General features: G+C 39.9%; 1 protein-coding gene across 3 annotated transcripts in view; it reads right to left on the bottom strand.

Moving 5' to 3' along the window:
* LOC131240343 (uncharacterized) overlaps positions 1 to 14,480 on the bottom strand; it is a 40,296-nt gene that overhangs the window by 9,233 nt on the left and 16,583 nt on the right. For all 3 annotated transcript variants that reach the window (XM_058238495.1, XM_058238493.1, XM_058238494.1), the window contains 7 exons: positions 2,013 to 2,073; positions 1,821 to 1,938; positions 1,655 to 1,736; positions 1,462 to 1,534; positions 1,325 to 1,386; positions 397 to 492; positions 115 to 269 (listed from right to left, as the gene is read on the bottom strand). In XM_058238495.1, the coding sequence (XP_058094478.1) occupies positions 115 to 269; positions 397 to 492; positions 1,325 to 1,386; positions 1,462 to 1,534; positions 1,655 to 1,736; positions 1,821 to 1,938; positions 2,013 to 2,073 (647 nt within the window). The remainder of the gene's footprint in view (positions 1 to 114; positions 270 to 396; positions 493 to 1,324; positions 1,387 to 1,461; positions 1,535 to 1,654; positions 1,737 to 1,820; positions 1,939 to 2,012; positions 2,074 to 14,480) is intronic.

A 14,480-nucleotide genomic window follows, 5' to 3' on the forward strand; every position in this document is an offset into this window, starting at 1 on the left:
GAGAACCATTGAGGAAAAAAAATGGGTTCCAAATAATGGGCTAAATTTGTACAAGTTTTTCTTCTCAAGAGGACAAAAACCTCTAAAACTAGAGTGATTTAGGAGCCAGCGTACCCTCCATTGATATCCGGATGATTCTGATCTATCTTGATTCTTAGTTCCATAGCAACAGCTGGTTCTTCCAGGCCCTCTACAAGATCAGTTAGAACTTTGCTACCAGTATCCATTCCTGAAGCCCGGGCAGAAGCAAGTTTATTTAGGAGCTTCACCTGCAAGACATGGAAAATTAAAAATATGGAAAGATGATCATGCAAGGTGAGCCTTTCTAGTAATTTCTTTCAGCACCAGACTATAAAGGTACAAGCTCTCCAGAAGATATATCAGACTAATGCCTACCATGAGGTATGCTCCATCATCCAGCCAGTGATTCTCCTTGAGTGCTCCATGGCCACTGGTTTCAATAGCTAGATGTGACTCTTCACCAACAGAGTTCTGTCATCATTGTTTTGAAGTTTAATTGGAGATTTTCAGGAGATGCTGATGACTTATTACTATAACCAAATCTACCAAGCAATAAAACAATATAGATGTCCAAGCAATCAAAATGTGCTGCTGATGGATTGAGTTAAACAGAATAACTAAAGATCGGTCTCAAAATAGGTCTATACTTGGATCTTTGATAGATTCATCTGTCATTTCAAAACAGCAATGAATGTTTTGAAATGAATTGGTCATTTTAACTTGAATGCCTCATGAATGCATATCCAGTCTACTTCTAGACGGATGTTAACAAGGACATAAATAACCGTAAGGCTGCACTATAGACCATATGTGATAATGGAGGGTTAGTTGACAGACATGCAATCATATATGCAGATCTCTGTGCATTGGTTTCAAAAAAGACGTATCTTCTAATAATTTTTGAAGGTTATAAAAATTTAAAAAAAAAAAAAAAAAAAACTTTGCACCCCAGTGCCAAACATAGATTCTGATATAGTGACTAGCTCATACATGGTGTCTTCTCTGCTATTACATGCAATTGCAAAGTCCCAACAGCATCCAATGATATGTTCTCTGTCCATGTTGCTATTCCCTTAGAATGCATGTATGGACGGATTTCTGGAAAGTGTCATTATGTGTTCCAGCCATACAATGATTCCAGTATTCAACAAACAATGTCAATGAAATGCTTCCATCAAATATTCAAGATTATAGCTACTATATCATGTACGTGTAACCGGTAAATTGAATGTATATGAATTTTGGGGAAGAGCTTATGCCACTTATAACATGTAACTGAAATGCTACAGGAGTAAACTCTCACCAAGCGAATTGCTTCATCGATGACATTTTTGTAGCCTCTTTTGAATCGGTGATGTTTTCCTCCTTTAAGAATCAAAGATAATGAGCAAATAACCTCCAGGAATAGGAAACATTACAAGACCCAAATCTCCAGCTTACCGAGTTTCTTTTCAATAAATGTAGTCAACCCATCTGAAGTAACACTGTCTGTGACAATAGTTGTTCCTGGATGCTACTTGTGAGAGGACGAGGAGACAAGAAAAGAAAAGAAAATTCACAACAATAGACAACCACAAAAATCGAAGTTAAGGCAATTGTTGCTAGGGACAACTTCAAAGTAGGGAAATCTTACTTGCTCCAGAACAATGGCAGACATTAAAGCAATGAGCCGATTGCGGTTGAACTCACGACCAGTAGAATCTACAGCAGCAGATCTAAAAGAAAAAAAAAATGTTCAGAAACAGTGTAACATGAACATCAGATGAACAATATAAATGGTAGCATGACTTCAAAAGCACCTGTCTACATCTGTATCAAAGATTATGCCTAAATCAGCATTGTTCTTGTGGACTGCCTGGGTTATAGCTTTCATTGCCTCTTTATCTTCCGGATTGGGAATATGATTTGGAAACATACCTGTCGCCACAAGAAAATTTCTTGTAATATTCCATATTGAAGGATTTTTTCAAATATAAATATTTTGAAATTACCATCTGGCTCCAAGAACTGACTGCCAGAAGTAATTGCTCCCAAAGGTTCAAGCACCCTTCCCTAAGAAAACCATTGCCATAAATGACCGTAATTAAATCAGGAATATTTAGCAACTAGGTCAATTTTATCCAACAATGCAAGGTATTTTGTGGCTCGTAAAACATGAAACACATAAGATCAGATAATCACATTTCTAGTTGAAAGCAGAAGAGCATAAGATCTATAATTGCATGTTTTTCCATGTACATCTAAACAAGAAATGCATGTTATGCTTGTTTGTATGTATTTATGAAATGACCATACGCTATACTCGTTTCTCCAGTGCTTCTCATCTTACAGCACAAGAAAATCCCACAATAGAAAAGGAACCCAGAAACAACAAATTTAAAACAAGTTCAACGCCATGAAACCCGAGGGTAAAAAACTTTAGGGCCTGTTTGGATTACAAACTACAGCTGTAATGTAACGTAAAAGTGCAATGATTATAAAATCGAAAATCCTTTACCTACCTCCTGAAACCATTGAATTTGACTGACGATTCCCATGTTTGGTTTATCGTTATAAAATCGTAATGATGACACTTTTTAATTACTTCAATGTCAAATCATCATATCCATACACTGATATGCCCATTTAGATTCAAGATTTCTACTGTAATGCAATGGAAAATTACAATTATTACAATTTTCTTTACTTGTCTCCTGAAAACATTGTATTTTACCGACAATTCCCGTGTTTGCTTTGGCCATGGTAAAACCATAATGATGGTGCTTTTTTTACATTAACATTACTGAGGTAATTTGCAATCCAAACAGGCCCTTAGGGTATATGGACCTCATTTTAAAAATTGCATGGTATGTCCATTTATCAGGGTAGTGTAGACAATGCTTAAAAAGGTGAGAGATGGATTCTTGCTAGAATCTAATTCCAGCTTGTTGACTATGGGCCTGTGGGGCCCACTTGTGGCCAACTACTATGGGTGGCTCCCACTCAATGGAGCCACCTAGTTTTCCCTCGAAATATCTCCAAACTCCTAATCCTCTCGGTTCTTCCCTTTACGAAAGGGGAGGCATTCTCTCGATAAAGGCACACATCTAAGTAATTCTCCAGAGAAAAAATCGAGAGGAATAGTGATAGAATATCACTTGTCCATTAGGTTGCCTTGAGACTCTGATCTTAACCATTGATCATGTCCGATGGCCATCCTAATCATAGGATTAAAGTGGTGATTAGCTCATTTCCACTCCAATAGTAGTTAGGCGGTCATTGGACAAGGGTCATCCATCTTTGGCTTTGTGAAGGTCCCTAATATCATTGTGTAGATACCATCAGATCCAGTGGGTCCACCCATCCAACATTTTCAAATTGGTATCAGAGCGGCTTCAACGGATCTCCAATTTGTGTGGACTGTTGTTGAGGCAATTGCCCTTTTCCTAACTAAAATTTTATTTATGTTAATGTCCATTATTTTTCCATATATCAATTGTCATCATCTGCCCATTTCTGTAACTCAAACCCACACCTTTTATCATCTTAGTTTTCACAGAGATGGAGGCAGCCATGGCCGCCACCTTCCTTTACAGCCACCGCAGCGATGCAACCTCCCACCACAATCTTCACTCTCCTCTCTCAATTTCCCTCTCTTCTCATCTCTTTACATACGGCAACCATCGGCTGGCATACAAAGCCAACGGCTACTAATCCGAATGCTGGCAACCGCTGACACAATGTTGGCAGCCATGGAAGCCTGGAAAATCGAGGGTGGGTGGAGATAGGCTTTCTCAAACCCTCAGGGATAGAAAGAGGTGAGGAAGAAAAGATTTATTGGCCTAGGTTGTGGGCCTGGCTCAACAATAGGTGGCCTTGCTTCTTTTAGGACTTGATTCAAGCAGTTATAACCATTCTTTAGGCTCAAAACTGTTGTTGAACATGGATGCAACTCAGTCAAGCCCATGCATAGCCAGCACTCTTTAATCGTGACTGCGGGATTTTTAATTATGTAGGCCCCAATCTAGGCTCAAGCCCATTAACCCTTAATCTGGCATTTTAATAGCTTTAGTGACACCATTAATTCATCACTTTTAAGCTATAATATGGGGGCCATCACATGTTGTCCATGGGCATCTGGACAGTGTATGTAGGCCCCATATTTATACGTAAAGCTGTAAGTAAGCCCAAGTTACCTATTTAGTTAGGATTAAGTGCAGCTTGTTGATGGCCTTAATTAGTCATTTGTGGGCTAATCTGAAGCATGACTTGAGAAGTAGACAAGGGGGTCAGCAAGATCTATCCAAGGGTGTTGTCTGTTTTTATGATCAGTGGTTTAGATCTCCTATGCTGATGATGATCAACATATAAATCAAAAATCAAAACATGTAAATAATGAAAATAGATATTCTACATGATTATAGATTTTGATATTGTGATTATATCCTACTATTATTAATGGGCCCACATTTTTGCCAGGATGCCTAAAATGTGTGACCCACCATTATCTAATCTGTTACTATTTGCATTGCATGTGTACATGCATCTCTTTGTTTAACCACTCCATCACATTGATCATGGATTCGCAAGTGATTGGATCCATCATCAACAGTGATGATCAATAGTGAAAAACAATGTCAATAGTAAGTTTTTTTTAAGGATAAAATTGAACTTCAAATTAAGAGTCAATAGTAAGAATTGTTAGAGTACAGGATTATTACTATAGATAGCTATTTAGATAGATTCTCATGTATTTGTTAAGATCTTTTACAAATATCTCACCGCTTTTATATATTAATGTTATTGTCAATGAAATAAACTTTAGATAAGTTACATACTCCACAATGTATACTTTTGTGGTTTAACATGGTATCGGAGCGATACCAATCCCAATGACGTTTCACCACCATCGTCCCTACGCATCGATAATCCCAAGACCATCATCAGAGCGTTGTTTGTTGTCCGCCATCAAATTGACAGCCTTCTCCTCCAAAAAAAAAAAAAAAACATGCAAGCATAATCCTGCCACCCACCAATTTTATCCAGCATTTCTTCTTCAATTAGTGTCGCTCATCTCCACCACTGTCCAGCACCCATCTCCAGTAGATTAATCTACAACACTACCTCTACTACCATAAATCCACCACTGTCTACAACACTACCTCAGTGGTCTACAACCTAGATCCGGTAACCACCACACCAACAAACGTTGCTTGTCTCTAGATGTCACCAAATCTACCGTCTCTTGACCCCATCACTGTATCCAATCACCATACTGGAATTGTTGCTCCCATTAACCACTACATCATCCATTGCCATTGTCGTAATTGGATCTCTGCCCGTCGCCATCTAATCATCTCAGATTTGTTGTCCCAACATCCAAATCATCACTATCAAATTCCATGGGCACTGCAAGAGCCTACCATTAGATTCGGAGCCACCTTTGTCCATTGTTCGTAGCCTACCACGACCATCAGCATGCAGATTGCAAATTGCACATCACCATGATCACTATCTGACTGTCAAATTGCAGACCCGGAGATCCGACCACAACTGGCAACCCGGCCACCATCGAACCCGTCAAATTCGGCACCATTTGAAGTTAGATCTCCATCCTCCATTGATTCCGACAAACATTCAAAATCACTATCCTGCTGGCCTTCCTTACACAGCAGCCTATATTCCCAGTCCCATCCCTAGATCTCGTAACCCATTTAAGAGGTCATTCAACCATGCTTCTTACCCTTTCCTTCTTTTATTATGGTGTTTTGAGTGTACACCCAAATTGTGCATTGTCATTGTATTGTTTATGCATGTTCTCTCTTTCTTGCCTGTAGTACACTGTGCATGCATGTGTACTGATCTTGCCTTGACCATCTGTCATATGTTGCCATGACTACATGCTAACCCCTGTCGTTTTGCAGCCTCATCTTTATGGATTATTTGTTAGAACTTTGGATTGATGATGTGTTTAGGGAAATAGGGGATTTCTTCGGAGAGGTTTTGGAGATTGATCCATCAACAATAAAATGTGAAAATCTACATTTTGTCGAGATCGAGTTAGGAAGAAGAAGCTCAAGGTCATTTGATGAGGACATCCGAGCACCATACCAGAGGAGGAGGGTTGAGCCAATCTTCTTATGGTTAAACGGCCATTACATGGGGCCCACTTGGCCCAATTCACATCCCTAGCTACATTGAAGACCCCACGTGCATGTTCATGCATCTTTGAAGACCCGACACTGGGAAGATGCGCGTGAGCTGCATATAGGAGCTTGATAGACACATCGGACTGTTGGATTAGGTGGACATGATGATCAGACCGTTGGATCATCATCATCGGGAATCTTGATTGTGGACACACATGGGCCACGAAATAATTTAGTTGATTTTTGGTATACCTTATATTTGTGTTGAGATTAGGGAGTTAGGAACAACTTTTAATTTATTAAACGTCTTTATGTTGAGAATTTTATCTAAGGGCGTCTTTTTGTAAAAGGTCTTTTCTAATACTATAAAAGAGACAGATGGGTGTATGAAGCCCTAATGCCATTATTTTGGAAAAAAAAAAAAAAACTATGTTTTCTTTTCTTCATGTAATTTGAAGAATATTCCATGTGATTTAAAGCTTGGGTGTGGTGTGATTCCATTCCCCATTCAACGAAGGTGCAAGGCCTCCATCTATCATCTTCCTTCTCTCTTCCTTTCTATCCAAAAGATGTATTTTTCCAAAAACTTCATCTCTTTTCTTCCATTCCTATCCAAGACCATCCAAATCATATTTTTCTTCAACTTCTCGTCATCCAACTTCAACCCCAACCGAAATCAACTAATGAGGACCTAAAAAAGCCTAGCCAACGACCCATACGTATGAGCCCCTCGGCTAACCGCATGGACAACTGCTCAATCCTTTGATTTCCCCTTGCTTCCCCCAAAAAACCCCCTGATTTCTCATCCATAACCATACCATAAACCCTACATCCCCAATTTCCTATTTTCCCCAATTTCTAAAAATTCTAATTCTAAAATTCTCAATTCCCATGAACCTTAATTTTTCAATTTTCAGATTTTCCCTTTCCTAACCATAATCATAAAACCTACAAATTTGTCCCTTGAGTGTGGAACGTGCCTATGCTAAATTGGAAGTTCTATCCTTCTATCGGGCGTAGTTTTAATTGATTTATGTGATTTCTTAGCATGCAGACATGTGATTTAGGTTAAATCAGATTTTATTGCCTATTGTTTGCTCTTAATTACTTGGTGGATTAGCATCTTTTGTTAATTGAATTACTTTATGGACTCTTTCATAATCTCCAAGTTGCATGCTAGCATTAAATCATGTGTCCTGCATCATCATTCCAGAGCTCTTTAGAATCAGGGTCGGGGAAGATTTCATTCTTGTCATTTTGTTGCAAGAGTTGCAGAAGGATGAGTTCGCTACAAAGATGAGTCTCAACAATCCCACACAGTTAATGAAGATGGATGAAGGAAGCTCACAGGGGCATGTCATGGAGATTTCGGTTCTCAAAGGTGAAGGAGCATGCATCCAGAGCTCCAAAGGACCACTAAATTGAGAAGCAATGTGTTGTAGCACATCTATTGGTCGCTAGAAATGTGATGATGTGTGTCTTCAAAAGGTGGTGACGCATGGTAGCAAGGACAGAGACGGAGGCTACTCTTCGCTTTTTTCGCTAAGTGCGGATCTCAAGGCAGAAAAAGCAAAGGCCATTAACAATAGCAAGGCAACACGTGGAAGAGAGTCTATATTAGCTTTTAATGAAAAAAAAAGGGAGAAAGCAATGTGTTGTAGCACATCTATTGGTCGCTGAGTGCGGTCTCCAGAGGACCACCGAACCGAAAAGTGCGAGTCTCCAGAGGACCACTGAACCGAGAAGCAATGTGTTGTAGCACATCTATTGGTTGTTAGAAATGTGATGATGCGTGTCTTTAGAAGGTGGTGACGCATGGTAGCAAAGACAGAGACGGAGGCTACTCTTTGCTTTTTTCCTCTAAGTGCTGATCTCAAGGCAGAAAAAGCAAAGGCCATTAAAAATAGAAAGGCAACACGTGGAAGAGAGTCTGTATTAGCTTTTAATGGGAAAAAAAAAGGGGGGGAGAAAGACATGCGTCCAACTGACATCATGCTTTTTACTCTTTGAGAAGAGATGAGATACAAATAGATGTCTCGAACAACGATTTATCGTACAAATGGAGACACAAGAGTAAGTGACGCACGTCTTGTATTTTGCACTAGTGGAAGATTTCTTAAGTCACGGCATTTGTGTGGACTTAAAATATAATGACTTGCTGGTATGTTTGTTTCTTTTTTCTTTGACTTTGGACAGTTGCAGGAAGTAGATCGAAGGCACAAAGTTTCGAAGGCCGTCATTTCAGAAATAGAGGAAGGATGGGCAGAATCCAAAGAAAGTTCTAGGAGATTAGTAGAGCAGAAAACATCCGGGAGTTGCAATAAAGCACTAATGATTTACAAGGGGGTTGCTCAAACAAAGGCAATTACATCGTATCAAGAGGCCCATGGTAAGGTAGTCAAGGTGTCTGCATTAGAGGTGGTGAGCGTGCAACATTTTGGCCTGGGAAGGGTTTTTCAGCAGGTAGAGGAAACGGTGGGAAAGGAATTGATTGGATTGGCATCTCGAGATGAGACAACGGCTGGATCTGAGGCCCGACATTTTGAGGTATGTAGAATGTCAATGGCGCAAGGTATGAAGTATGTTAAGAGGGTAGTGGGGCAGATAGCATGTATGGTGGGGATGACTTTTGGTGATAGACCCAAAGATTATGTTGAGCTGTTTGAATTTGTGGAAGCTAGAGGCAGACTGGCATTGGAAGATCAATGTCCAAATCCCAACAGGGAGTTGAATAGTGTCCATACAAATCAAACGTTGGAGGAATGGCAGAATGAGAAGTCAAACAAAGGATGCAAAGGCAGTTCAGTTTCTCTATGAAGATAATCAGTACGAGTGTTGGTGGATTGAGATGTCCACAAAGGAGGGTACAAATGAGGGAACTATGCATTCAACACAATGCACAAATAATTTCATTTCAGGAATCAAAATTACAAGCATGTGATCAGAGGGTGGTGGATTCCTTATGGAAAGGCCAACTGAAAGACTGGTTAAATGCGGTTGGTTTAGCTGGTGGCTTATTAATCATCTGGAATGCTAAGTTTTGGATTAAGGAGGATAGTTGGGAGGGGCAGTTCTCTATTTCTTTGCTTCTAAAAGAAGTTGCTTCAGATTTTAGATGAGTTTGTACTTCAGTCTTATGGTCCAAATAGACCGATGGTTCGACATTTATTGTGGGTTGAATTGGATGCAAGTAGAAATAAATGAAATTTACAGTGGGTGGTGGGAGGCGACTTTAATGTCATCAGATTTCCTTTTGAAAAATCATGACCCGGTCGCACATCCAAAAGTATGGAGAATTTCTCTGATTGGATAACCAAAAATGAGATGGTACCCTATAAGTGGAGTGAAGTATATATGGTCAAATGGTCAAGTGAGGGCAGTTCAATATAAACTGGATTGATTTTTATTGTCGGCCGAATGGGTAGACAAGTATCCCTTAGGGCCTATTTGGACGGGGGGATTGAAAGGGATTCGGTCATAATGGATGGGATTCGGGAGTCAAATCCCAGGGCGTACGGGCGACGGCCTGTTTGGCAGGGCGAAGAGATAAGGAGGACAGTGGTTGAGAGGATTTATTGTTGGATTCGAGCGAACCGGGCGGATCCTCCTCTCTCTCTCTCTCTCTCTCTCTCTCTCTGGATTGCGCCTCGAGCCCATCCCACACCCATCCGCAGTCCATCATACGGACTGCGGGATGGGATCGAAGATGGTAGACATGGCGGGAGTGGTGGCGGGAGGTAAGTTTTCGCGCGAATCCCCTGTTATAAATGTAACTCCCGTCGATCACGATGGCCATTACAGCCATCACCGTCGCCATCGCGATCGGACGGTTCGGCTAAGGGCAAAGGTAGGTCTTCTTCCTCCCTCCCGGCATGACACGCCATGTACTACTGTAAATCCTTCATGCATGTCAACCCCCCATGTTATGATAGGGCCATGGCCCTCCGAGATGCATGTCTGTTGTCTGGTTTCTGCCATGGCTTCCATTACGACTGACGACTGTTTGTACTTCAAAGACATTGTATTCAATTCAATCGTTTGGATTTTTCAAAATTACTTTGTTCGTGGTTTCTAGAATTTGGGGGTTTTATGATATTTGATTTCTACTGTTGATGAAGTACTAAGAAAATGAGGGTTTCTGGATTTTGGGGGTTTTGGGTTAATCTGAAATCGATTTTCTCCCATTATGATTGTTTGTGCTTCAAAGACGCTGTATTCAATTCAATCGTTTGGATTTTCTGAAATTACTTTGTGCATGGTTTCTGGATTTTGGGGGTTTTATGATATCTGATTTCTACTGTTGATGAAGTACTAAGAAAATGGGGGTTTCTGGATTTTGGGGGTTTTGGGTTAATCTGAAATTGATTTTCTCCCATTATGACTGTTTGTGCTTCAAAGACGCTGTATTCAATTCAATCGTTTGGATTTTCCGAAATTACTTTGCTCATGGTTTCTAGATTTTGGGGGTTTTATGATATTTGATTTCTACCGTTCATGAGGTACTAAGAAAATGGGGGTCTCTGGATTTTGGGGGTTTTGGGTTATCTGAAATCTAACACTGTTAATTTCCAACTGAACTATTGGTTCCATTTGCAACTCAGGGGTCCTCTCTGACTGTTGGATTCCAATATATATACACAGTTCATCTAACACTGTTGGATTCCAATATATATACACAGTTGGATTCCTTCAAAATACTTCAACTATAGTGATCTTGTATACCTAATGCTATAAGTTTTTTTTGGAAATCTGTTGGTTACTCGTAGCCTGGTTTTCATGAATTAAAGGTCATTGATCTCCGACCTTGGATTTGATAAAGATCTCTGGTATGGTCCATATCATCTATCTTACTTTTTTTCGATCTCATTCATAGCATTTTCTATTCATGGCTGAAACTGATAATGGATTATTGTAGAGGTATTGGTGAGGTTTCTCTTTATTTTCATAGGCATTTATATTATCTATTTAAATTAAGGGTTACATCAGCTGTTTACAAATGGTTGGTTAAAATATCTTGAGTAGAAGCGTGAAAAATGGCCAGAATTAAAGGAAAATTTTGCACCAATCAGATGGCTAGTACTGTCTAACCACAGCTAGGGAAGAAGCTTGGTCCCTGTACATGGGCCCATGAGAACAGCAGTCTTGAACACCAAAGACATGTGCCAACTGCCATGGATACATGATGAGGGAGAGAAAATTGGTAGCTGAAAGTGGGATCCTTCCTAGTGTGAACAAGGCAATAATTTCATCAACAAGTTAGAACAACAGAAAAATGGACCTCATCATGACTGGACATTGTATCTGGTCTTCTAGCTACCAATCTCTGTTTTGAGTTAGGAATTCCACATTTTCACTGTTGTGAATTTCCTTTAGTATTGTAAAAGAAGAAGTTTGAATATCAAAAAAGTTATTTCTTCTCTTTGCTTAAACATTTCTTGTGGCTTTACTCCTGTCCATTCTCTGCGATTAAAGTGTTTGAGATCTCATTGACTCCATGACCAAGATCCACCATTTTGGTATCAAGGCGGTCCCACCTCTCAAATGAGTAGTATGGCTTGAATAGAATGGATACAATGTTGTTATCTACATTTGTTATTTCTTGTACATTGAGTTTTTTTAGTCTTGGAATATATGTTATACAATGCAAGCTTGTAAGTTCTAATTTTCTATATCAATGTATTTTTTTGTCTTTTCATGAAATGCAAAATCGGGTGGCCTTTTTTCTTATGATGCTTAATTTTGGACCAAATGACAGGTATTTAGAGATATAGTGGGGAAAAGGTTATAGCTCAGTATCAAGTAACACCATTTTAAGCTTGTTTTCTTCTTCGTTCTTTCTTTCTTTCTTGCATGTCTGTTTTTTTTTTTCTATTGTATTTTTTTGTTTCTTTGTTTTGCCAAATACATGACAGAGAAACCACCCCTTTTTCATTTCTGGATTTCATATTTTCTTTCAGTCTTTTACATTTCTTCACTCCACCGTGATTCCTTGGGGACCATCCAAGTGAGTGCAGTGTAGCCAATTAGAAGTGCAGTGATTTCTTCACATGTCACATGATTCTCTCCAAGAACAGCCGGATGTGCCAAATGATGCAGGACATGGAAAATTAAATATGATATGCAAGATTGCAGGCTTAGATCACACCAATTCAGAAACAATCACACAAATTCCACATCCCACATGAAAATCCAAACATTCAATTAAAGGGGAATCTATGCGGGTCCAAGCCGACACAGGCTAGGACTGGACCAATAAAATTATAAACCAAACAATGTCAAAGGGAAATAAAATCAACTACTCATGCATAAAAATCAGTCCCTAATCCAAGGGATTCCCTAATTTCAATTCAAGGAACCCTAAGGTGATAAAAAGGGGCAAATCAATTAGGGATCATGTAATATAGGGTTAGGATTCATGAAAAAAACGGCTATGAGAGGATAAAAGAAGATAAAAACCTGAACCAAAAGATGATCCCGCGTGTGGACAGCAACAATGGTCCAGATGGACGTGTGTGTGATCCCGGCCGCACGTGTGTGGGGCCCACTATTCAGAAAAAGGCCACCTTGGCCCTGGTCAGCCAAGGATGGACTCCAAAACCTCCAAATTTTAGCTCGATCCGATGTACGGTTTGTGCGTAGTGCTCCGCCAAAGTTTCAGCTCGCCTGCGGGCTGAAATCTGAAAACCCGCTTCAATGAAGAAATCTGATGCAACAAAAGGACAAATTTGACATATGGATGGTGGGGAAAGATGGAAAAAAAAGATGATGGAAGATGGGGGTGAATTGGGATCGATGTGGCTTCGCACCACGGTAGTTAGCCCTTTGAAAAGGGAGGGCTTCACACCCACTTTTGAATTCTTCCACAACTCACGAAGAGAGCAGAAAAATAAAGCAGGAATTTTTTTATTAACTTCAATGAATGAAAAGAACTACAAAGGGTGCCTATTTATAGGGAGAACCCTATACCCAAGAACTCGCACCATGTGCGACATCTATTACTTGGCGATGAAGTAAACTAAAATAAAAACCAAACAAGAAAATCTAAAGCGTTCACGATGTTCTAAATAATAACAATAAGCAAAACTTAAAATATAAAACCAATCCGACGAGTGGGCCACGATCATGAGATCTCATGGTGGGCTTTTCTTGACTATCGGGCCACTTTTCTGAACCAAAACTTGTCTTCTAGCTAGGAGGCCCTCCCTAGACGTCGTCATCAAGCCAGATCGATGGTGGGGTCCTCCTTCTGCGTACGTACGTGCGTAGGGGTGGTGGTGTGCGGGCGTGCGTGTGCACGATGTCCTCATCACCAAATGTGTTAGAACCATGAATCAGGTCAGACCTAGTGCTTACAGGGCCTGGTTCAAAATCACCTCAGCTCATCAGGCAGTCCCACATATAAACTGAAAAAAATGGAAGGTTTAAAATAACTTACCAGCAGTCTACATTCAACAACACGTGGCCTACCAGTGACAAATTTTGAGTGTAGTTTTCATTACCATAGATCAAGGGAATAAATCGTTATTTCAACTTTTCAGTCCTGTTTATAATGACAGGAAAGAAAATTCGTGAGGAATGAAGGAAACAAGAGTGGGAGCAGTAGGCACTAGGCAGTAGATTTATACAGACATCTCTTCTCAAGTTTCATTCGTGGCATCAGTAACTGTTCTTCTTATTCTTCTTTTTTTATTTGCAAAATGAAAACTCATGTCACCATTTTCTCATGGCTTATTAGCCCCCGTCTTTTACTTGTCACAGAGAGATGCTTGAAAATTTCTAACTGGCACAATGACATAATGGCTTAAACCTTAACCTTTCTGATTCAATCTTGAAGCTTTGCAAGGACTTCTATAATTTTCTGAAAACCATAAAATATTTATTCCCTGCATTAAGGTGGTGGTTGAATCATATCAACCCTATAGACCCTTGACTAAGTATTCATATACTATATAAAAATCCAGCCACTCAGACCCCAAAGTTTCGTGTGTGTGTGTGTGTGTGTGTATTTGTATCCACTGTTATTTGCAATGTATATTTATGAGAAATTCACACGTGAGAGTGTAGGTTATCAGTTGACGATGGATGATTCAGATGAGGAAGAGATGGAGAGGGTAATTGAGTTTCAAGCAGTGGCAGCTTGTGTATAGGCTGTTGGAGAATATTGTCGCTCGTACATGTTCAAACAACCGGCGCGTCATGGGGAAGATGAGTGAGCGTGGTTCATCAATTCTATCATTCGGGCTAGCGACGGAGATTGTGTAGATCAACTTAGGATGAATCGAGATTCATTTTTTGAACTATGTACGCTGCTACGCGAGAAGACACGGCTCT

The sequence above is a fragment of the Magnolia sinica genome, chromosome 3 (assembly GCF_029962835.1).
Source record: "Magnolia sinica isolate HGM2019 chromosome 3, MsV1, whole genome shotgun sequence".
Classification (NCBI taxonomy): Eukaryota; Viridiplantae; Streptophyta; class Magnoliopsida; order Magnoliales; family Magnoliaceae; genus Magnolia; species Magnolia sinica.